The sequence below is a fragment of the Mustela putorius genome, unplaced genomic scaffold (assembly GCF_011764305.1).
Source record: "Mustela putorius furo isolate JIRA1106 unplaced genomic scaffold, ASM1176430v1.1 tig00004007_pilon_pilon_pilon, whole genome shotgun sequence".
NCBI classification, from domain to species: domain Eukaryota; kingdom Metazoa; phylum Chordata; class Mammalia; order Carnivora; family Mustelidae; genus Mustela; species Mustela putorius.
Window position 1 is genome coordinate 3,126,778 of NW_025422145.1, and position 25,185 is coordinate 3,151,962.

The 25,185-nt window shown below is 52.9% G+C and overlaps 1 protein-coding gene across 2 annotated transcripts in view; it reads right to left on the minus strand.

The window, feature by feature from the left end:
* Positions 1-25,185, minus strand: part of ABCC1 (ATP binding cassette subfamily C member 1) — a 127,475-nt gene that overhangs the window by 10,803 nt on the left and 91,487 nt on the right. For both annotated transcript variants that reach the window (XR_006604377.1, XM_045072205.1), the window contains exons 17-23: positions 22,892-23,068; positions 20,978-21,145; positions 18,690-18,873; positions 9,335-9,425; positions 7,152-7,287; positions 5,509-5,716; positions 4,028-4,338 (exon numbers count right to left, since the gene is read on the minus strand). Coding sequence is in view for 1 of the 2 variants with exons in the window: in XM_045072205.1 (XP_044928140.1) it covers positions 4,028-4,338; positions 5,509-5,716; positions 7,152-7,287; positions 9,335-9,425; positions 18,690-18,873; positions 20,978-21,145; positions 22,892-23,068 (1,275 nt within the window). In the remaining variant the exon portion in view is untranslated. The remainder of the gene's footprint in view (positions 1-4,027; positions 4,339-5,508; positions 5,717-7,151; positions 7,288-9,334; positions 9,426-18,689; positions 18,874-20,977; positions 21,146-22,891; positions 23,069-25,185) is intronic.

Below are 25,185 nucleotides of genomic sequence, written 5' to 3' on the forward strand. Positions count from 1 at the left end.
GACCGGGCAGTGGGCAAAGCTCCTCTCATGCTGCCGGGTCCCCGGAGCTGCGCTGGAGAAAGCCTGGACCTGCACGATACCTCCGGGAAGTGGCAGGTGGGTGCTCGCCACATGCACAGAGGTGACAGTGACAGCAGCTAATGTTCAGGCAGAGCTCACCCTCCTAGCACAGTTCTTAATTTTTTTTTTTTCTCAAAGATTTATTCATTTATTTGTGAGAGAGAGAGAGCCCACATGCTGGGGCAGAGGGAGAGGGAGAAGCAGGCTTCCCGCTGAGCAGGGAGTCTGTCGTGGACTCGAAACCAGGACCTTGAGATCATGACCTGAGCCGAAGGCAGACCCTTCACCGACAGAGCCAGCCAGAGGCCGCAATCCTAGCACAGTTCCAAGTAGTTCCAGAGATCGGCTCATGGGACTCGGACTGGAAATCCGGCAGGCACTCATTCCTGCTGACGCTCAGTAAACCAGAAAGATCGCTAGGCTCTCCCCTCAGGTCACGCGGCTACCAGTGGCCGAGCTGGGGTCTGGCCTCAGAGAACCTGGCTGTGAGGCGCGACAGTGTGCCTGACGCCACTCATCTCGGGGGGTGGATGGCCCCAGTGGAGGGCTTTGGGTACAGGTTTGGAGAACATCCAGGCCTCCACCTGACCCCATGGGCAGACGCCTATAGGCTCTGCTCCTGCCCTAACCAGACCAGACAGAACAGAAGCAACTCGCCCCCTGGACGCTTCGAGGAGCCATGCACAGAGCGCGGCCTGGTCCTTTGAGAACACTGAGTTCTCGTGGCCTTGGTCTGCCTGTCGGTACACACAGACCGGCGTCCCTGTTCCAGAGGTGCTCAAGATCTCACGTAAATGCAGCCGCCCCACAAGCGCTAGAGCCAGACAGTTGAGCAAGACCCAGAAACACAGGGTGGCCAGGGACATGGCCTCCCGGCCTCCCAGGGCCGCTCTGGGGTGGGGACCTTCCACAGAGAGCAGGAAACCTGTGTGGGGGGCTCTGAGGTCAGCAGCTTCCTTCCGGATGGCAGCGCACACGGTAACTGGCACCCACACCTGGGTGGCCTTCGGGGCCCTGACAACTCTTGGCTAACCCAGGCCCACGCCAGCCCGGGCGGTCCCAGGATGGTGGCTCTGCCAGCCCCTGAGGACAGGTCAGGTGACAGCTCACTGCCATGAACCAACTCCGGATGCCTTGGCCCTGCGGGATCTGCCCCGTGACCATCAGCCGTGACGCCTCCTCCCTCTGGCTTTCTTTCTAAATATCCCGGATGGAAGTCATTCCCGAGAGTCTTCCCTGTTCAACTTATCCCACTTATCCTGGGCTCAGAATTTTTACCACAGAAAGCTAATCTGAGATGTATTTGTGTTTAAACTCAGTTTTTTTAAAAAAGAGCAACTGTTAGCTTCCCTTTTAAGCTCCATTCCAGGAGACGTAATTCACGCCCCAGACTCACTCACTCTTTCAGAGACCAAGGGCCTGGTGCTCCTGGGTAGGAGGAACGCTCAACACGCCCCTGCCTGAGACATGCGGCGCCTTCGGGGCTAAGCTGTCGGACCTGTGGCCGGGAGGCTTTCACGGATGCCGAAACAGCTCACAAACCAGAAATGTCTCCTTTAGGCAACAAGGAAGCCCCAACACAATTCCACATTGTCCTACCTCTTGCATCACCTTTATATAAAAATGACTTGCTTCTGAATTAAAACAGTAATGGATACCCATTTAAACGCTGGGAAGGGGATGATACAGATTAAATAAAAATTAAATACCCGGGGTGCCTGGGTGGTGCAGCCAGTTAAGTATGCAACTCTTGGTTTCGACTCAGGTCATGATCTCTGGCTTCATGGGATCGAACGCTACATCGGGCTCTGTGCTCAAGGCAGAGTCTGGTTGGGACTCTCTCCCCCTCTCCTGGAGTGCCTCCCTCCCAGTCTCTCTCTCTCTAAAATAAATAAATAGTTTAAAAAAAACCCCTGTATTACATCCATGACTCTGAAATTTATTCCAGTCTCAGTGTAAAACCTTTAGATCTTTTCTGATGAGAGAGAACGTATGTACATCTAAAACCCACTTTTTCTTCAAGATACAGCATACATTTACATTACACTGGAAAATGCACCCAAATCTCCACAGCTTGGTGAATTTTATACTTAGTTACACCTGCACACCCACTACCTGACCAAAATCTACAACATCTCTAGCATCCGAGAAAGTTCTTGAGACTTCCGGGTCAAAAACCCCAAGGTGTTTCTCGTTTGGGGCTATCAGAAACCAAGATGCTAAAAATATTCTAGCACCCTCTTTTTTTTCTGGATGCATTCTCATTTCTTTTGCATATACACTAAGAAGAGAGTACAGCTGGGTTGTAGGGTAAGGATATATTTAGTTAAAAGCCATTAAAGAAAACCACACTTGGTGGCTCAGGTGGTTAAGTACCCAACTCTTGGTTTTGGCTCAGGTCATGATCTCGGGGTTACGTGACTGAGCCCCACGTCAGGCTCCAGGCTCAATATGGAGTTTGCCTCAGTCTCTCTCTCTCCCTCTGTATTTGCCCTTCCCCGTGACTCGCACACACACTCTCTCAAAGAGATATGTGAATCTTTAAAAAAAATAAAAATAAGAAAATAAAAAAATTCTTTCATAATCCCAGCCCTTAGAGACACGATATTTTCTTCTTGCTGTTTCCCTTTCCAGCCGTCACACGTGCTCTATGCCTGCTTAGCTGTCATGACAGGCCATATACAACAGGACCCTTTGCTGAACTGTCCTTGTTGTTTAAAAATAATACCAACGTTATACCAACAGCATCTCCCTCATCGTCCGGCTCACGGATAGCAGATCCCATCACAGAATGGCTGCACAGCGGCTCAAGGTCCTGCTGCTGGCAGCTGTGTGAGCTGCTGTAAATGCAGCAAGTGGCCCGTTTGGTTCTTCTGAACTGGGTGCCTCAGGGAAATGCACAGCAAGGGTATGAACAAAGGTCATATTTTTTGCAAATGCAGCAGATCGAAGTTTCTAAAAAAGCTGGCACCCGTTTAAGGATAACACAACGAGGGTGCGAGAACCAGACTCGCTTGCTGTGGTTCCACCTGCGTTTCTACTCCCCAACCACTGGGCCGCAACGTGGTGGAGTGTGGGGGTGTGGCGGGCTGGACCGAGGCCTCTGGACCTGGCACGAGCAGACACAGTGCAGCCTGAATATGGAGCGCTTCGCAGTTCTCACTCCTCTTCCGGGCTGCAGTCATTAGGCTCCCATCTAAACAACTAATCCCCTGGCAACTGTGCTGCTGCTAAGCTTTTCAGGGCAAAAAGGGGCAGTGCAGCATTGAGGTCACCAACACAACAGAGAGACGTGAGTTCGCACTCCCAGCTCTGCCACCAGGCCCTCGACACGCTCACCTACAGCTGCAAGCACCGTTTATGCTGCAGTAACCTAAGGGGCCACAAGGACTCAGCGGTCACATGCTCCCTTGCTCTGTTCCCTTTCCTTGGTTTTGTTTTCTGAACTACAGATTGATGGCTGGAGCTTTAGCAGCTGCCGTGGGCCAGGAGATCAACTTAAGAATGAAGGCTTATGTGAGGACGGGAGAAGAAAAAAAAAAAGCAGTGATATTAACAGTCCAGGATAGTAAGAGACTTACTGTACCAGCCCTGAACGGCCCACTTCTACATTTCTACTGGGAGAGAGAAAGACAGATGTCTATCCTGCTTAAGGTGCTATTGCTCACATCTCCACTTTCTGCAGGGGGCTTACAACCTAAAGAATTTCATAACACTCTTAATTTTAATAGTAGTATAATTGCTATACGCTATTTTTGTTATAAATTTTTATAATTTATATATATACACACACACACACACACGCTCTGATAGGTATTAAAGTGGACAAAAACAAATCCAACCTTCCTCCAGGAAATCCCCAACAACTCCAAGGTGGGGAAATGGTCAGGTGAAGTGACCCCTTAGCTCACACGGAAGTAGTGTACACAGCAGGGGCCCTCCTGCTCCCCGAGACCCCACCTCTCACCTGGACGAAGAAGTAGATGAGGCCCAGCGGCGGGATGATGATGGCGGCCATGGGCGTGGCCAGCAGGATGATGATGCAGGCGCCGATGACGTTGAACAGGGAGCCCATGAACATCTTGATGACCTGCGGGATCATTGAGTCCACCGTGTCCAGCTCCTTGGAGAAGCGGTTCACCAGGTTCCCGCTGGGGGTGCGCTCGAAGAAGCTCATGGGGGACCGGAAGACGTTGTGTAGCAGGTCCAGATGCAGGCGGCGGGAAGCGAAGATGCCCCCGATGGAGACCACCATGGAGTAGCCGAACACCGAGATACCTACAAATACTCTCACGGTAAACACCGCGATGGGACAAGGGCCGGGGGCAGGAAGGAGTGGCCGTGCGGACACAAGCTTCTAAGACTCTCAGCTTCTAAGAATGACGACCATGACGAGGAGGACAGTAGTGCCTACTGTTTACTGAGGACTCACTATAGATTCAACACTATGCAGGAGTTTTACGTGCATCTACTTCTCACACTGACTCCATGTAAAGCCTCTTAGCACCCATTTTATGGAGGACACTCAAGGTCAGACAGGTGAACTCCTTTGCCCTCGACAGAGTCAGCCAACTGGCAGCAGAGCTGCGGTTCTGATCCAGGCAGCTGCTCCAAGGTCATGCTGATATTCCCTGTCCCACACTCCTCCAGGCCAGTGCCATGCAACAGAACTTTCTGTGATGTATTTCTAAAATGGGGGAAACGGTAGCTGCTACCTCTCGGCCCTGGTCTGCAAAAACCCATAGAAGTGTCCAGAACATAAGCAGACACTGAGGAAGGGCTCATAGCGGCTGTCACTATTAATGCTGCTGTGTTTGGGGACCTTCATGGGCCCAACGGAAGGGTAAACAGGGTTTCTCAACTTCCTCATTGCTGACATTTAAGGACAGATCATTCTCTGTTATGGGGGCTGTGCTGAGCACTGCGGGCTGCCCAGCGACATCCCTGGCCTCTGCACGCCAGGAACACCCCCAATCAAAGCGGTGATGGCTCTAAGGACCTCCAGACATGGCTAGATGTCCCCGTGGGACAGCACAGTCTGCACCAAGAACCACCAGACTGACCCAATTCCCACCCTCAGATGGCACAGAGAAGCCCACAAATTAGAGTCTACAGAAGCCCCTTGCAGAGCAACAAGGGGCGAGGGGGCATTGCCCGCCAATGCTCCAGGGTGGGTCAGGGGGGCTGCTGTTCTCAACTTTGCTCATCTGTGAAATGGGCATGTCGAGAGCATCTCTCCATCTCCTAGGGGCCTGTGAAACAAAGCACTCAAGAAATAATCACTCTGTAAGTATCTGAGTGTCTGCTAAGGGATAGGTACTGTTCATGTGAGTTTGGCTTAGTTTGAGGGGTCCAGAAAACACTCACAAACGGGGAGACTAAACTCCATAATAAGACATGGAAGAAACCGTTCCAAGTGTTCAAATTGGCCAGGGGAGGGGCCCCCACCTTGCGAAATGCCCAGGGCTCCATAGACGCTCAGCCGGACTTTAGTGTGCTCCTGGGTCCCGTTGACGATGGGGTCATCGGTCCAGAGGCTGAGCCAATAGTTAGAGGCCAGAGCAGCAACGTGGTTACACAGGAAAAGGAAGATGCTCAGAAAGGAGATGAAAAGTCCGATCGCCTTCATGTAGTCCCAGTACACGGACAGCTTGACCTGCAGAGCCGGGGAGAGAAGGCTTGTGCAGGTGCTCCCGCCACCGCACCCCCGAGGGCAGGCACTCCGGCAGCAGCTGGGCCATCCTGTCCCCCGACCCCCGCCTACGCTCGTACTCATGGCACATCCCCCTTCGTTACTTGACAAAGTCAGCACGAGATAAAGTCAAGGTCTCTGCCCTTATGGAGCTCCCAGTCAAGTGGCAAGACAGGCTCTCGGCGACCAGATCGACGCGTAATTACAGAGCAGGGCTGGCGCCGTGCAGGATTCCACATACATCCAGGCAGATGCAAGAGAAGCATCCCGACCTCTCGCGTTCCTGCGCCACCTCTCAGGGGTGGCTTGTTTCTGTGTGTACTTATTCTTCTTTTAAATGTTCTATTCCCTATTTTTTTTTTAAACATACCACATGCATTTTTAAAAATAAACTTGGGATCATTACCATAAATGGAAAATTACTGACACGTGCCCAAAATAGAGGACTGTAAAACACATACAACAAAACAAGAGCTTGAAAGCAATTCTCCCGGTGACAGAGAGAAGCTGGCAATTTCTTAGCACTGTGGACTTGAACACCGCGTCCCTCCAAGTTTGTGTGCTGGGACTCTAACCTCTGGTGTGATGTACGCAGAGGAGGGGCCGGTGGGAAGCGGTCAGATCGTGAGGATGGAGCCCTCACAGTGGGATTAGTGCCTTTAACAAAGGGGCTCCGGAGAGCTCCCTCACCCCTTCCCAACACTGAGGACACGGGCAGCAGACTGCGGTCCCTGAGCCTCCCTCGGAGCGAGCCCTCGCCGGGCGCCACAAGTGCTGGCCAGCCTCTAGGACGTGTGGGCAGTAAAAGTGGGTTGCTCCTGAGTCACCCGGCCCATGGATTTCTGTTAGAGCAGCCCCAATGGACTGAGACACATGAGAAACAGAAACGGGCACCGAACTCAGACTTTCTCACATTGGAATCATTAGGGCGGCCAGAGAAACAGAAGCACACGAATCCCACCACACACATGTACGTGCGCGCGCACACACACACACACACACAGTCACATGAGGTGAAGTGACAGAGGTGTTATCTCACAGAGAACTTCATCTGATCTACAACTTCCCGCACCGTGGGAAGGCGTGGTATAAAGCATCCGGGTTACCCAGAACCAGCAGAGGCCCCCAGCTGCTCGGAGGAGGTGGCGGTCAGTACGGCAGAGGCTCCAAACGCCGCCAGCCCTGGAGTCAGACCGCCAGGGTTCCCATTCTAACTCTGCTGCCCCTTGACGGTGACCTTGGGCAAGTCATCTAGGCTCTGCCGCCTGTTTCCGGCACCGGAAAAGAGCCCTTTCACAGGCTCGTGGAGAGACAAGATGCAACATCCACGAAGCGTTCTGCAAGGACCTGGTGTGCAGTGACTTGAGCCACAGCCCTCTCCGGGGCAGCCGGCCCTCACCTGCCCTGTTTGTGCCTTGTCTGCCTCCACCAGCTTCCACGCGTCCTCTTTCTTGGCCCCGGCTTTCTGCAGCTCAGCCGTGCTGGTGTGGTGGTGGCTAACGTCCCTGCTGTAGGAGGAGGAGTTGCTGAGCTGTCTGGGGAAACCAAGGCACATGGGGTCATCAGCTTTATACAGATCAAGACACATTATCACAGATCACATGGCCCCAAGCTCTCTTTGGAGACCTCCTCAAGCCAGTCCATCCACCTGCCGATTTGTGACCCTGGCGAATGACACGGGTGGATGGGGGTGTGCTGTGTGCACACGTGTGGGCACACGTGTAGGAACACTCTCGGCCACGGCTCAGACCCACAAGGGCAAAGGGACGGGGTGTGACTTCCATCCTGCTTGCTAACGCTCCCTTGCACCTTCTTGGTTTGCATGTGTCAATGAAGCAAGCTCGCAGGCTGGAGGCCCGGGATGCTGGGAACAGGGGGCTCCAGTTAGGAAGCGAAGATGGTAATACAGGCCCAAAGGAATGGAATCCTGCCAACAGCCGTGTAAGCTTCGAAGCGGATCCTTCCTCATCTTCAGATGAGGCCCCAGCCTGGCAGACACCTGCTGTGACTTGTGCAAGGCCCAGAGTGGAGGAGCCAGCTGAGCTGTGCCCAGACTTCCCAAGCCACAGACTTCGAAGTCATCTGTTACATAGCAACCGATATGCCCAGTGCTCCCTGTGCTTGTGCTCAGTCCACCCACGGTTCTCCCCAGCCAGCCTCTCACCGTCACCGCCCCTAGGTCCCAGGACCACTTGGAGGTGCTGCCTTGTCTCGGTTTTCCTAGCAAATTCTCAGAAGGCAGCAACCATGACTGATCCCACTGGCCACCTGCCTGAACCCCGGCAGTGCTCCTGCACGCCCTGGGCGAGACCCTATTCTACGTGATTCACACACATACACCCAGCTCACCACCTTGACAGGTGCACCAACAGAGGGGGAGATATTTCCACCTATCCCATAGGATAAAAACCAGAGTCGGGGCGCCCCACCCTTGGTTTCAGCTGAGGTCATGATCTCCGGGTACTGAGGATCGAGCCCCACACTGGGCTCCGTGCTAAGTGCAAGGTTTGCTTGAGATTCTCTCCCCCTGCCCCTCCAAACTCTCTCCCTCTGCCCCACTAGCACTCTCTCTAATAAATAAAATCTTGAAAAAAAAAAAAAATCAGATTCTAGGAGGGTACCGTGGGCAGTGTTCAAAAGGGCAGAGCTGCTCACGCCAGTTTCGTCTGGGTTCGTCCCCAGCCTCATTTCTGTGAAACCTCCTGACGCCAGGGAAGTGACTGCAGGCAGCCCCAGCACAAGCAATAGTGTGAGTGCTCTTTACTGGGTACTGAGGGAGGAAAAGCACTGTGCTAAGTGTGTCACATGCGCTATGCATGGAGGGCCTACCCCCAGCCCTCTGCGGTAGGCACACCACAGACCCTATCTGACAGGTAAGGAAACTGAGGCACAGAGCGGGTAAGCCACAAAGTCCACAGAAAGCTGCCCACTAAATCCTTAAGAATCTAGCTGAGAGCAACCTCCTTTACAGCAGCAAAAGCACAGAACTTGGGAGCGCTGGCTCAGAGGCAGGGCTTGGGTTCAAGTCCAAGCTCAGCTTCCGTCTGGCTGTGTGACTTGGGGAGAGCACTCCACTTGCTCACCTATCAAGTGGGTAGACAGGAGTCACCACCTGCAGGTTCAAGAGACTGCACAGGGCTTGGCACCGTGCCTGGCTCCGAAGGGTACGTACAGCGTCATGGTCACTACTACTGTGACTATTTTGGTTCACATGCTGGCCCTAAAGGCCTGAACACTGTAGGCCCCTCTCAATGACTTGAGCAGAGACCCACCTCTTGCAGGGACCTTGAGCATCCCAAGTGCAGACAGACGGTTACCTCCTGAGGCCTGTGTGAGCCGTGGCCCCCGAGGAGAGCAGTGTGGCACCCTACCCTCCTTCAGGCCTCTGAAACATGAGGCCCCATAGCTATTTGGGGAAGGAGGCAGAAAACCTCCATCTTCCAGGACCCCGGGGAACTCAGGCATTCTTCAGTAGGTCACACAAGCTGCTGGTACCCTTGTTCCTTTTCTCTCCCCGCAGGCAGGGGACAGAAGCAGGGACCTGCAGAGTCTACACCAACAGGTGTCCCTCTCCGCTCATACCTCTGCAGCTGTTTTCCTGCGACATCCGTCACCAGCATGCCATTCTCCATCTGCTTCCCCTCCTTCCCTGGACTGCTGACACTTGTCAACCCTGGCAGGAGAGAGGAAAGGGGGAAGTTGTGGTTTCCCGAGCTGGACGCCAAGACCACAGGCATTTAGGAAAACCTGTCACTTGGATGGGACATGGCAGATAACCTGGCCACCAGGAAGCTCAGGAAGCAAGACATGCTTGGCTGAGGCCACAGACAGGCTCCTGACACAGGGGCAAGAGGCCTGTAGAGCCAGCTGGCTTCCGTGGGGGCAGAGACAGTGACTTGCAAGCATCCCGAGGGTCCCAGGAGCGTCGGAGGCTGGGCCTGAGTATGTGGCTATCCCAGCGGCAGGCGACAGGTATAACATAGCTCGGTTGACAGCATCAGAGTCGCACAGAACTTAGTCCAAGGGGCCAGGATGCAAAGAGCCAGGTGGGGAAGAGCACACAGCCGTCTGGTCCCCAAGCAACCCAAACAAGGGTGATAGTCAAGCACCCCCCAGTTTTGACAAGGGCGTCAGCCAACAGGCGGGTCCCAGAGGGTACCCCGCCCTGCGCCCCAGTGCCAAGAGTTAACCCAGACCACGGGGAGGCCCAGAAGTCTGGGGTAGAGGTTACCTGGAGCACTGCCATTTCCTTCAACAACAGGTAGAGCCACCCTGAGGCACACCAGCCATCCGGCGGCCCCAGTCCCAGGAATCACACCCCCGGCATCAACGCTCATCCCCAGAACCTCACTGACAGTGGCTAACACTGAATGCGTGGCGGCCCTGTGCTCTGCTGAAACACATCATCTCCCTTCATTATTCCAACCACTCAGGGATGCGTCATCATTACGCCAGCCCGGCTCTGATCTCACACTGGTGCCAGGAGAGAGAAAGCCTCCAGCAGAGATGTGGCGTAGGGCTCCCCAGAGCTGGCCCGGAAGAGGAGGGGAGGGTGTGCAGGGGAGAAGTCGCAGAAGGGGACTACTATGCAGCTCTGGCAGTGACAGGGTGACTCTGGGAACACGCTGACAGAACACGAACTGATATCAAATGCATAAAGACAGGCTCTTTCGGATGACAGTCACGGAAGAAACAGAAGAACAGACAGCGGGGCGGAGCACCATGGGGGGTGCGGTTGGGGGCGGGGCAACTCTGAACCGGTGATTTGCCATCTTGGTTGTGAACGACGCAGGCACCTGCGCACCCAGGGATGCCCCTGGCCCGGCTCTGGTTCCTGCCAGAGTCTGCGTGCAGCGAGGCCGGGCCCCCATGCAGAGTGAGAATGCAGTCAGGAACGGAGTGCTCTCTCCCTGTCTAGCTGTGTGTGGAAGGGAAGCAATAAACATCTCTGAGACTCGAAGGGCAAGTGACCACAGCTGCTCCTTTTGTAAGTGGGAGGATGAGTGAGGCCACATGTGGGCTTGGCACTACTCGCCTTATTAAACACGTTCTATGGGTAATTCTGGCCCGTAGCCAAGATAGAAATTCATCGCTTTACACGTTTCTTTTTTAACGGCAGCATCTTTTCTGCTTAAATTTAGAAAAATAGAGAACTAAATTTAACCAAAAAAGAAGAATAACAACAAGCAGGGCTTTCGATGCAGAGTATGCAGTCCGGGCTCACTGCACTGGAGGCGCAGGCCTGGCCTTGACCAACTCTCTCTGTGCCCGGGCAGGGGTGCTTGAAAACATTCCCAGAGACCTAGCCCCATGGCAGGGGCTCCAGAGAGCTCCTTGCTCCCACCTGGCTATGCAGGCCAGCCTCTGTAAGCTGCAGGCTTCCCTTCTGTTCCTCACTCAGGATGAGCCATAAGGTCTGTGGGAGACCTCACGGGGGCCTCCCATAACCCCCTTTCCCCACCCAATTAGCCCACAGATTGATACACCTGTGGGGACAGCTGGAAAATTCTCCTCTGCAAGGGGAGGGACCAAGAATCCTAGAAGGCAATGGGAACATGGGTCGGTCCACCTCTCCGTCCGCCTTCTTTGCAAGGAATCAGCTCTTCCCTCTTCCTACTGTCTTGGCAGACCCAAGGTCAGCCCATCAGAGTCCCTTCCCCAGGACTATGAACCATCAGGGGCCCTGAGGACCGAAGACAGTTCTGGCTGATCTGTCCTAAAGGTGTCTGATTCCCGGAGTTCCCATTTCCTGAGTCCTTGTTCCGTCTGGCCTCTGATTTCTGAGGGATCTGCTTCCCCTTCCAGGAAATACCCTTGTTGAAGAGGCAGGAGCCAGCTTCTGTGGCTTACAAAAGAGCCCTCTGACCCTCAGCTGCACGCTGCTGCGGCAGGCAGGAGGGATGGGTCCGCCCCGGCGGCTGGTTCATGCCTTTGCCTCACCAGAGGGATCTGGGGCAGCCTTCCACAGTGAAACTCTGCTAGAAGACATCCCCCACCCCCGTCCCCCTGCGTGCCCACGGCCACCTGTAGTAATTCCATCAGGCACGCATCGCCCTGTCCTACTTTGGTCTGCCGGGGTCCTGACCATGCCCAGGAGGTGACAGGGGGATCGTGATGGTCACACGGCGGGCCATTCACTGTCCACCCACTATGTGCCAAGCATTCTGCGAAGAGGATCTCCGCCAAGGCATGCTCATCACGGCCCTCTGACCTACAGAACAGTAACGCTTTGCCCAGGCCTCCCAGCTGAGGAACAAGAGATCTGGGGGTTCAGACCATCTCCCCAAGTGCCCACTGCAAAGTGTGGCACATAGTAGGTGCCCAGAAGTGCTGGATGAATGGAAGGGGACAGAAATACAGATGGTCAAGGGCCTCTTTCTGAATACACAGCACCAGGCCTGGTCTGCCCACATCCTCCTCCTGCAAGCACAGCTACTTGTAACCCCCAGGTCACTGACCTTCCCCTACCTCAACCACCACTTTGCCACCTGAGAATTCACGAGATCCAGGAAGTATTAAGAACCAAGCCAACACTCCCTCCTGGAACCGCCATTTAAATGCCCAGAGGGGATGGATGGAGGTCCTCTCCTAAGGCTGAGGAGCAGAGATGGCCAAGGCACCTGCCACCCTCAGTATCCCCATCCCACACGTACTGGGATGGTCCCAACAAGCACACTGCATGGGGCCAGCTCTTTCGCTAAAGATGATAAATGTGTTTAGACATAAGAAGATCTAGAAAAAGGCAGGCCAACCCTCAGACTCTACACCTGGTTTCACAGCAGCAGAAGGAAAAGAGTCAAGAGCTACAGCCGGGCAGGGCAGGTGTGGCGGCTGGGAGACAAGACAGCACAGGCCTTGGCTCTGGCTCACAACCTTCAGATCTTTGATGACAGATGCTGTTTATGAGCAGGGCCTGGGCTGTACACTGCCTTCTGAGCCAGACGCACATGGAGCCAAGAAAAGGGGAAGAGAAGGTGGTTTGGCACAGATGTTATCTTGGGCCCTCCCAGGCTGGGACGAGGATGCCTTCTCAGAGTTCTCACAGCCCCCCAGGCTTGCTTCCATCACTGCATTGAGCACCACTGCACCCTTGGTTATTTGGCATATGTCTCCCCCAATAGAGGGGAGACACCCTCAAGACTGTGAGCTCTTGAGAACAGAGTAGGTCTTACCCACTACTTTATTCTCAGCTCCAGACACATCAGATGGCCATGTGTGGTTGCACAGGATGTTCACTGTACAATCCAAGGGGAACCCTTTCACTCAGTGGCTCAAGTATCAGGTTCCCCATGGCACACAGCAGGCACTCTGCATAAACCTGATATGCACATGGACAGACTAACAAATGAATGGCCGAGTGAACAAGCAGAGCTGATCTTCCAGTGCTACAATGGGCACCCCACGGGCCACCATGATGCCATCATAAGCCCAGGCCCACAAAGCTGGTTTCTAAACCAGCCCTGGAGAAATGGTAATATCAGTGCATATTTTCTTCCAACCTGAGTATTTACACAGTTGTGTTAATGCCCAAAGCTTACATAGGACATGTCTTAAATAATCAAGGCATAATGTACTCATTTGTTTATTATCACACATTATACTGAGCATCTACTATGTGCCAGGCACTCTTCTCTGGTCGTGGGGATATAGAGGTAACCAAAAAGCCCTCATGGGGCTTAAACTTCAAGGGAGAGAAAGAGAGAGAGAACACACAAAAGAACAGATCCACAATTAGCTGTCAGGCAATGTTCAGAGCTACCAAGAAAACTAAAGCAGAGGAAGGAGGAATTGAAGGGGGCAGAGGCTGAGGGATGGTAGACAATAGTTAAGTTTTTGTTTTTGTTTTTAAAGCAAAGGCCCAAAACTTGTCATCTAATAAATGTTTCTTGAGTGCTTCCAGGTACCAGGTGTGAGGCTGTCATGCTGAGAAGCCTGGCACTGTCCCTGCTCTTGAACCTAGTAAGTACCACTCCCGGGTCTCCATGTCTAGCCAGTCACTTTGAGAAAGCCAGCACCTCAGAGCTCGCTGTTTATTCTCAAGAAGGTTCTAATTTTAGTATATGTGCTGCCGAAGCGAGCACCTCAAGAAGGTTCTGGAACTCTGCTTGGGCATGGGCCAGCAGGCCAGCCTCCCTCGAGGGAAGAATCCAAGTCACCGCTTTACAGTCAACGCTTCGTTTTTGACCAAAAACGGAATTGACCGGCTGCATCACCCAGCCCGATCCACCCGCGTCGGCCCAGAAAGTTCTCCATGCTCAAGTGGAAGAAATACGGCCACTGAGGACAGCCTAAAGGAATGTGCTGTGTGGACGAAGGACTCTCTGCAGCTGTTCAGTGTTTATGACAGATCCCGGTAATGGGGGGAGGTGCTGACGACCCACTGGTCAGAAAAGCAAGCAGGACTGACGGCTGAGAGTGCAGTGGATGCTGGTCCTCTCAGGAGGGAGGCCGAGGCAGGACGGACACTGACAGCCCCTCCTGCGGCTGGGCCAGGGGACGGACAGCCTTCTTCCTGGTTCTCTGCATTGTTCTGCAGTTTCTAACTGTCTAAAGCGAGCACGGGCTGATTTTATGATCAGTAAAAAAAGAAAAAAAAATCTTTCAGCAAAGATCTGAAAGACAGAGAAAATCAGTCACGAGCTTGAGGGAGGAATCGAGCAAGGGTCTGAGAGGTGGGCACACTGTCAGAGTAACAGTCCTTCTCCCCAGACCACAGGGAAGCACTGGGACACCGCGAGGCCAGGGCATGGCAGCGTTCTCAGCCTCAGCACTACAGATGCTCTGTTTTCTGGTGGGGGCGGGCCATGGGTGCTGTGCATGGTAGGCTACTTAGCAGCATCTCTGGTCTCTACCCTCTACGTACCAGCAGTCCATCCCCTCCCCCCGCAGTGGTCACAACCAAAAATGTCTCCAGACATTTCCATGTGTCCCAGGAGGCAAAAATGTACCCCGATTAAAACCACTGCTCCAGACTTTAGGTTCCTAATAAACCAGAGTAAACAGAAATAAATGTTCTTCACCTTCCGAGTACAAAGGATAATGAGGCAATATGTAACACTCTTTGTCACCTGGGGGCAAAAAAACAGGGAGACAAAAAGACAAAAAAAAAAGTTTCTGACCCATCAGTGTAATAAGTGCACCTGGGGAGGGGTCAGTATCTCCCCATCCTAGGCTGATTTCCTGGTACGTCTGCTCTCCCCTACCTGGGTGGGGAAACAGTCCCCCCAAACCAAACACTCTCCCCCTTCAGCCTGGGTGTTCTAAAAAAGACCTGATTAATCCAACAAGGGAAAAAAAAAAAGTTTCCCTTTAAGAGAAGCCAAAAATGTGGTTCCAACAAATCCAAGGTCATCGGCTCTTGGGAGTCAGTCTGCTGCAGTGGAACAAGAGTGGACCCTGATGCCGTATCGGAGGGGCCTCACTGCCCAGTCTGGGTTCAGACCCACAGGCCTCATGAGGGCTCATGTGCAAGGCTGTGTGTGGCTGGATTGGGAAAACGACCCCATGGCAGTGCGAGGGTGGTAGATAGCATTTTCGTTGCCAAATTAAGAGCTGATGTGGCCAAAGGGAAAAAAACGGGGGGAGGAAAAAGCACTGGCAGCAATCTGTGGTTCTGCACCAATTGCTTCGGGTCTGTTGGCAACGACAGAGGAAGGGAAGGGAGAGAAATCATCTGTGGTCAGCAGGGTTTAAGGACACTCCCTGGGCACCAGGCTAGAAGGGAGACGGACCATGCATTCTGGGAGGAAGATTCAGCTGAACGCAGACATATCGCTTGAGAAAGCACCCACGGTCATTTTTACCCAACCGAAGCAAGTCTGTAAGATACAGTGCTCCTGAGGTTGCCCTCCCCAGCACGACCTCGGCTTGACCATCAGAAGGCGCCAACTCTGCCGCAGGAAGGAGGTTAAGACTTAAGGCAGAACTCCCCAGGCACGAAAGCACAGACATGCAGGAACTCATTCCGATCAGGAATGAAAAGCCGAAGAAACTTCTTGCTTCACGCTGGCAAAAAGAGATGCTTTGCTTTTAAGACCACTAGCGTTCATGGCAGCACAATTTGTACCAGCCACAACTGGAAACGACTCGAACAGTCACCAACCGATGAGTGAAAGAACAAAACGAGACGCAGTGGGCCCCCCAGGATCAGAACGACATGAGACACAGACACGCTACCTCACAGGTGAGCCACGAGAACCTCAACCCGGAGGGAAGGAAGCCAGGCATAGAGCACCGCACGGTCTAGAAGTCCATTTATGTGAAATGTCCAGAACAGACAGATCTTGGGAGAGATGTGGGCGGGGGGGCAGGAGAGAATGTGCAGGAATGGCTAACAGCTACGAGGTTCCCTGGAGGAGCGTCGAGAATGTTCTGAAGGTGATTCAGGTGATGTTGTACGACACTGAACACACCAAAAATCACACAACACTTTAAGTATGTGGATTGTGTGTTCTGTGACCTCTATCTCCATGAGGCACTTAGTACAAACCACTAGGACCCCCGCAGCAAACCAGAGCAGAGGAATGAATGAGGCCCCCACCCCACCCCGGGCAGACACGGAGACCACTGAAAGAAGCAGCAGAAGACCGAAGCTTAGACGCCAGACTTGAGGTCCCGACCCCACCAGCAGCCACCGTGCATCCTTGGACAAGCTGCTTCCTGCCTCTGATGTTCAGCAGCTTCTCCCTGCCTGGAGACCAAAATCCAAACACCTCACCCTGAAGGCCCACCTCTCCCCCCACCCAGTCTCCTGCCCACCGTGGTCTGGCCACACTGGGCTCTTTTTCTTTCCTTCAACACACTGACCTCACACCAGGCCTGAGGCTTGTACACCTGCTGTTCCCGATGTCAGAACACTGTTCCCCAGATGTTCTCTTTGCTGGCTCCTTTCCAAGCCACTGTCCCCGCCTTAGAAATAACTTCTCTGACCAGCCCCCTGGGCTGCCTTGTGCCAACCCCTCAGACCCCAGCTCATCATCCGCAGGTTTTTCTTTACGGCACTTCACGCTCTATGAAAGTGCTTCCGTGGTTCATTCCTGTCCTTCTCTCCCACCAGATTCTAAGCTCCGTGAGGACAGGGATTTGTCTAGATGTTGTTCACTTCTGTCTCCCCGAAACTATCACGGGCTGGACTGCACCCCTGTCCCAAATTCCTACGTGGAAGCCTGAAGTGTCCAGGACCTCGGAACGTGACTGTATTTGGAAACAGGTTATTTGCAGGTGTAATTAGTTGAAAGGAGATCATGGGGGAAGGGGCTAACCCCACATAACTGGCGTCATGAGGGAAAGGGGACATTCAGAGACAGACTCCCGCACAGGGAACACTGTGTGCAGACGAAGCAGATACTGGGGGTGAGGCCTCCTCAAGCCAGCGAAGGTCAGAGACTGCCCACAGGCCCGCAGAAGCCGGGGGAGGGGCGTGGAACGGACCCTCCCTCCGAGCCTCAGAAAGAACCAATCCTGCCAACACCCAGGTCTTGGGCTTCCAGCCTCCAGGACTGTGGGAGATTACATTTCTGTTGTGTGAGACATACCGTCTGTGCTACGTTGTCACAGCAGCCCTAGGCAAAGAACACAAGCATTTGACACACAGTAGATGCCAAATTTGAAATTTGGCTCAGTGACTATACTGATGAACCATAAATGGCTCTTTCTCAGCAACCAGGCCCATTCAGAGAGACGGGAACCTGGGTGTCCCTGGCAGAGAAGGGACCAGCTTCCCTAAGCCTTAGCTTCCTCACCAGGGAGCTGGGAATAACAATTCTACTCCTTCCTGAATTGCTCAAAGGCATCAAGGAGGTAACTCTCGCAGAGAACAGGAGCCCCGGTTAGCCCTCAGCAAGCATCCCATCACAGATATTTCCAGAACACCAGCAGCCCTGCCCCTGGGGACAGTCGCAGGCCTGCCTGGGGATGGAGTATGAAAGGAACGTGCCCCGGAGGCATGGGGAGTCTGTGATGAGCTCCGGGAAGCGGGAGGTCAAGGCAGGACCCGTGACCTCTCTCAGTGACAACTGAAGGCAAAGTAGAAAAGGTGTCAGATGACCTCCCCCCTCTCTGTGGGGTCAGAGCTCCAAGAAGAAAGGAGGAGCCTCCAGTCCGACCGAGGAACACACAGGGCAGCCTGAAGGTTGCAAACCAAGCCCCTGAATTTTAATCAAACTGAGAAGAAAGAAAAGATTCTTAGAAGTCTCACCACAGCAGCCTCTGCATGAGGACAGGGCGAGGCCCCGGCTTTCCGAGCGCTGGCTCTGGAGAGCACAGGGGGTGCGGCTGAGGGTGGGCAGGTCTGCGGTGACCTGGCCGGTGCCACGTGCCGGGGGTGGGGGGGTGAATGATGGGCGCTCCTCCCAGGAGAATCATGACAGCAGTTGTCGTGCATAGAACATTCTGTGCCGGGCACCGTGCCCAAGGCTCGATGGACGACATCGAGCACATTAACTCTCCACCAACACCAGGAGGTTGTCCTGTTATTATGTTGCTTTATCAGTGAGGAAACTGAGGCTCAGAAGGGTCTGGAGGACCCTGGTAAAAGGAGCAACAGGACTCAAATCCAGTCTCACCAACTGCCAGGCCACACACGCGTTCAGGCACGTGTCCCCCGGCCCCAGCGTCTGTTCTGAATGCCACACGTCACCGCTTCCCACAGCCTCTTGGGAGCCAGGAGGACTGTAATTCTCACTGTCCCCATTCCCGCCACGAGAACCCTGAAGCTCAGCTGCCCCAAAGCCACCTTGCAGCGAAGGATGAGGACCCGGGCCCAGGTCCGCTGCCGCAGCCATAGGGCACTGGGACCCCCTCTCTCAAGTCAGCCCCGAGAGCCGAAAGATGATCCTTCCTCAGAGCTCCTGAAGGGGCTGGCAAGGCCAGCTGGAGGGGGTACTGGGGGAACCTCCGGGAGGCAGTGGGGGGCCCGGCGAGGCACCCCGCGTCCTACCTTCATCCTGCTCAGCCTGCTCCTGCTCGCTGCTGGCGTACGTGCGCAGGAACTCCGCGAAGGCGCCGTCCCGGGCCAGCAGCTCCTGGTAGGAGCCCATCTCCGAGATCTTGCCGCTGGTCATGACGATGATGATATCCACCTGGGGCAGGTAGCTGATGCTGTGCGTGACCAGGAGCCGTGTCTGCAGGCAGAGCGGGGACCGGCGGGGGTCAGCACCCGGGCACGACAGGCATCCCCCAACACCTCACTGGCCCAGCTTGAGTCTGAGCGCCTGGGGCGCCCCGATCTGTGGGTGCCTTCATTCAACCCATGCCTGCCAGGAAATGGGGGGCAGTGGGGAGGGAAAACGGGCCCCGGGCCTCGCACTCCACGGTCAGGGGGAGAAAGGATGGAGAGATGTTTGACAAAGTAGGTGCTGGGTGTTGCACGAAGCAAAGGGGACGGGCCGAGGGCTGCGGTTGCAATTTTAACAAGGGTGATGGAGAAGCTGATCTGTGGACGACAATTTGAAGGATGAGGGGAAGGCACAGTGGATGGATAAAAGAACGAAGCCGATACAAAACAATTCACATGCAATGGCTTGTTTAAAGTAAGCACCCCCCAAAAAAGACGCTACAAAATTCGTACACGCGTGTGTATTTTACCCAATTAAGTCAAGGTTGGGCAGGACACTCAGCAAACTGCATGAGTTGACCAACTTTTCCTTAAAGGGCCAAATGGTAAATACGATCGGCTTTCTGGAGCCTCCAGTCGCGACGGGAACATAGCCGCAGCGGGAAGGCGGCCGCGCATAAGATGGGAGAGATGACCTGGCCGTGTCCCAGTGAAGCTTTCCGTACAGACACCGGCATTTCAGTTCAATGCCATTTTCATTTTCAGAGGTTTTAAAAGACTATTTTTCTTCGGATTTTGTCCCAACCACTGAAAAATGAGCTAAGACTTTTCTTAGCCCAAGGGTGGTCCAAAATCAGGAAGCAAACCAAACTGCTGACCTCTCAAGGCAAGAACTAGAGTGCAGGAGAAGGGAGGGACCCCCCCAACTTTATATATATTCTCATACGCTTTGATTTTGTTACCATGGGCATGTATCATTCTGATAACAAAAATTTTTTTAAAGATTGTATTTATTCATTTGACAGATCACAAGTAGGCAGAGAGGCAGGCAGAGAGAGTGGGGGGCGGGTGGCGGGAAGCAGGCTCCCTGCTGAGCAAAGTGCCCGATGTGGGGCTCGATCCCAGGACCCTGGGATCATGACCTGAGCTGAAGGCAGAGGCTTTAACCCACTAAGCCACACAGGTGCCCCCAAAATTTCTTTAAAAATCACATTTATACAGAATTTGGGGGTGTATATGGGAATGCTTACAATAGGTTAAGCAACATGTTGCTTACTATATATATATGCATGATATGAAACCTTAGACTTGGGGGCGCCTGGGTGGCTCAGTCATTAAGCGTCTGCTTTTGGCTCAGGTCAAGATCCCAGGGTTCTGGGATTGAGCCCCACATCCGGCTCCCTGCTCAACAGGAGACCTGCTTTTCCCTGTCCTGTTTCCCCTGCTTGTGCTCCCTCTCTTGCTGTGTCAAATAAATATATAAAATCTTAACGAAAAAAAGTTAAAAAACAAACAAACAAACAAAAACAAACCTTCTAAGACTTGAAAGAAAGAAAATCTCTATGAGCACAATCCCAATTGTTCACAATTGCTTGTGTGTTTCTTTTTCTCGTATTTTTCTGAATCTCATCTGTTTTCCCCCAAGGGCATGTGTGTTCTTTCTTTCTCCAGAAGCGGGAAGGAGGGGGGGGGAGAACCAGTGCTCCCTCCCAACCACCCTGTAATTCCCCTAAAAACAATCATCATCATTAAGAGAAAATCCATTTCCTGTCCCATTACAGTGCTAAAGCAGTTTTTGTGCCCCCAACTTCTGTCCCTCAGCCCACGGCCACCTCAGCAGGGAAGGGGGTGCTGCCTGCTCAGTCAGAGGGGAAGGGACTTCCCTCTGTGAGGCCAGCCCTGTAATTAAATCAGGAAGAGGGGCCTCTGTTGGCCACATGGAGACAAGGACCGCAAGTCAGTGTCAAGGACATCCTGTTACAAAGACAAAGCAAGGAGGCTGTCCTGGGAAGGTATCCAAGGGAAGCATGAGAAATGTGTTCTTAAGTCCAATTTATAAAAAAGAAAATCCTGGAAAGTGGGAAGTGCATGATTCCCCAAGGGGAAACATTCTGACTTAAGTGAAGATGTGAGACAGCCAGATACCCGAGCCTTGCCCCATCAGCAGATACCTTGTTCCTCAGCATCCCCTTAGGACCAATCACATTTTCAAATATGTGTTTTCCCACGTGAGCATCCACTGCTGACAGGGGGTCGTCAAAGAGGTAGATATCGGAGTCACAGTACACGGCCCGGGCCAGGCTCACTCGCTGCTTCTGGCCCCCAGATAGGTTCACACCCTGTGGAGAAACACAGCAGAAGAGTGGGTTTCCCGGGGAGCCTTGCAACCTGCGGACGGGGAACCCCACTCAGGACGCAGCAGACCCGGGCCGGTGACCCTGCAACACAACACTGCCTGCTCTCGCTGGAGCCCAAGGCCACAGCATGAGACTGTATCTACATGACCTGGGCTCAAGGACTGCCGTGGGGTCTAGCCTCTACGAGCTGCTGAGCAGACACCCAACACAGAGTGGAAATTCAGCAAAGGCTGGCTGGCGGCCACCAACGATGTGGGACTACAAGCAAGGCACCAGGAGATGCGGTACTGACCCTATTGTCGCTGCCGCTATTAGAGTTAATAGTGGACACTTCTGTGAGCTTGCTCTGATCTATCACTCACTGGAAACCACACAGAACTGAGGCAGGCTGCACTCTGGGGGTGCCAAAACCCAGCCCCACTCTCCAGGAGGAAAGGCACTGCTTTCAAGTTCACACGGGAGCACTCCACAGAGCACAGAGCAGCAGTCCCAGACCTCTCTCTGGCAACAGCCTACCAAATGTTACTTCCGGATGTGGCTGGGAAATCAAAGGGACACCCCCCGACCCCCGCCAACCAGTTAACTGCCCAGTCTCTTCTGAGAGATGCCCGCCCTCCCCAGGCACTGAGCTGGGGTCCTGGCAGCCAGGGTTCTCCTGGATTGCCTCTCTGGCCACAGCTCTTTGGCCCAGGGGTAGACACCAGACCCAATCATATTCTCTCACTCTGTATTTTGGTACTGGGACCCAGGCAGGGAGAATCAGAAGTCTCCAAGAGACAGAAGACGACACTTGGGTTAAAACAACAACTAACCCAGCTTCCTCTGCTAACTGCAAACCCAAAGAGTCCTGCTAACAGTTGTTTTTTCTTTCCAAGGAGCTGTAGATTTCCCTCAAATAAAAGAAATCATTTAGCAACTAAGGAAGCTGGTGGAGTCACCCTCTTATAACTAACTAAGGAGTCAGGAAAGCTCCTTGGTGCTGCTGTGGCACATCTGTACTCCTCAAGCATACCAGATAACCACCGGAGTGCTGGAACAGGCTTGCTGGGTGAGGAAAAGCCTGTGCAAAGGCCCTGAGGTGGGAAGGGCCTCAGACAGGTCACTTAGCCCTTCTATGCCTCTTCCTCCTTACCCATGAATTGGAAGTAACAGTAAATCCCATCTCATGGGCTTGCTATAGAGAGAGAATGCATATGAAATGTTTACCACAGGACGTAGCACACAGTAAATGCTGAATATTAGCTATTATATCATTATTTTTACTACTACCCTTATTTTGTAGGGGACGGTGGCCCTCTGAATCACTGATACCCCTCCCCCTTGTAAAGTGTCCTCTGTCATGTGATTCTGCGGTCACGTGACTGCTAAGGTAGCGTGCACTTCAAGGTCTCTTATCTTTCAGTTCAATCCGGTGAAAACAACCATGTTTTACAGGACACTGTGGGGAGGATGCAGTTTGGGTTTTGTTGTTGTTGTTTTGGGCTTCTGCAGTCGCCATGAGAAGAGCTTCCCCCTGCAGGAAGACGTGTGGGGCAGACCCCAGCCAAGCCCACGGTCTGGAACCCGGCTCAGTGGACCTGCACTGTGGAGCGGAGCTGTCCAGCTGAGCCCAGCGGGGATCAGCCGCCCTCGGTCAACTCGTATGCCCACAAATGGAAGAGTAAGGATTTAACATCAGCCCCTAAAATTGTGTGGCTGCTACAGGGGCCATGCTGCAGCCGTACTGACCTTCTCACCAATCTCTGTGCGGTCCCCGCTGGGCAGGATTTCCAGATCTGGGAGGAGAGCGCAGGCTTCAATGACAGCCTTGTAATACTGTTCCTGTAGCTGGCGGCCGAAAAGGATGTTTTCTCGGACAGAATCATTCTGAATCCAGGCCTGCTGGGGGACGTAGGCCACTGAGCCCTAGGAAGCACAGACAGAAGGCAGCAAACAGACAGACAGCCTTGGTTAATAAGACGGCAGTCAGCCAGCCCACCCACCAGGGGGGCCCTACTTTCCAAGATACTTTCATCACACCCACTGTTTCAGGAGGGGGTAAACAGAGTCACGACAGCCTTGGATGCCAGAGCTGGGATCAGACCCCAAGCTAGGTCAGACACGGACTCTAGGATCAGGAATTCAAGAGTGCAAATCCACATTGGTGAGGTCACTGTTTTACGTTTACTAAGTATTTCCCCAAGTTCCTCCAGCAGCAAACAAAACTGCTTCTCAAGAATAAGAAGTTCCTGACATGATTATAAAACAAGACCATTTATTTTTAAAGATTTTATTTATTTATTTGACAGACAGAGATCACAAGTAGGCAGAGAGGCAGGCAGAGAGAGAGAGAGGAGAAAGCAGGCTCCCCGCTGAGCAGAGAGCCCGATGTGGGGATCGATCCCAGAGCCCTGGGATCATGACCTGAGCTGAAGGCAGAGGCTTTAACCCACTGAGTCACCCAGGCACCCCAAAACAAGACCATTTGATTACAGTTACGCTAAATGCTAAGAGAGGAAAACGCAGGAGTCCTTCAAGAAGTTCTTTAAAGAGGGAGACCTAGTTTCCGTCGTCAGGGAAGAATTCCTTGGGGGAATTCCCCAATGACATGTAGACAAGGACTTCAGTATCAAAATCGTCTGTTTCGGGGGCACCTGGGTGGCTCAGTGGGTTAAAGCCTCTGCCTTCAGCTCAGGTCATGATCCCAGGGTCATGGGATCGAGCCCCGCATCGGTGACTCCCCGCATGCTGACTCCTCTCTCTCTCTGCCTGCCTCTCTGCCTACTTGTGATCTCTGTCTGTCAAATAAATAAATAAATAAATAAATCTTTAAAAAAAAAAAAAATCGTCTGTTTCAAAGTGTAGCGTTCATTCCCACGTGATCAACTGCAAAGACTGTCATGAGAGCGAGGGCCAGGGGAGGGCGTCTGCTTCATGTATTTCGGGAAGGAAGTTTTAAATGAGGATGGACAGGTGAGGATACACTGGTGTGACAAACACGAGGCAGAAGAGCAACCCGTCAGATGGAGCAGCACGGGCAGAAAGAAGAACCTGGCGCGTCCCGGGACCAGGAAGGCCAGTGTGACTGGAATGTGGTGGGAGGAGCGAGCAGGAGACCGGGGGTCCGGTCGCACCGGGCTAGGAGCCCTGGTGAGGAGCGCGGGCTTTACTGGGAGCGAAAGAGGAACAAGCAAAGATTCTTACCTAAGGGAATTCTAGGGGAACAAGATTGGGAGTGGGACCCAGAAGTCCCTAACTTCAATCTTCATTCTCAAATAACTGAACTGCTGACTCTAATACCATAATTTACATGAGGCCAAAAGGTCACAAAGCCTCACCACAGAGCCCAGATCATTCAGACATGGTGTGCACACGCCCCACCCAATAAAAATATTTGGAAAAAAATCAGTATTTCAAGCACATTTCTAGAATGCTCCTTTGCACGGCAAAACAACCAGTTAGAAATCTGTCAGCCCATCACACCAAATCCTCAGTGAACCCTCCGTCAACTTTTAGATCCAGCATTTTTGTATTTAAAGGTTTTTTACTTTAAAACAGCAGTTCTCAACTGGGAGCAATTCTGCTCTCCAGGGGACGTCTGATGTCTAGACTCTCTTGGTTGTCACAACTGGAGGCTGTTACCAGCATCTAGTGGGTAGAGGTCAGAGATGCTCTAAACATCCTACAAGGAACAGCACAGCCCCCCAGCGCAGAAAACCATCCAGCCTGCAAGGTCAACAGTGCTGTGTGGGTAGAAACTCATTAACGAAACACCACAATGTGGATGGTTCGGAGTTTTCTTCAGTCAAGCGAAGTCTCACTGTTCGTTAATCTCATTTGAGTAACGTGTACTTGAAAACAGTGATGGCACATTTCTTAAAATAACAGCTAAATGTCACCAGTTTAGATCCAACAATTATTAACGTGTACTTCTCTACTAACGCATGCCAGGCTAAAGGGCCTCATGCAAACAAAGAAAGGATTTTGCTCTGAAATAAGAACTCCATAAACCAGCATTCCAAAGAGCAGATTCTGGGAGACAT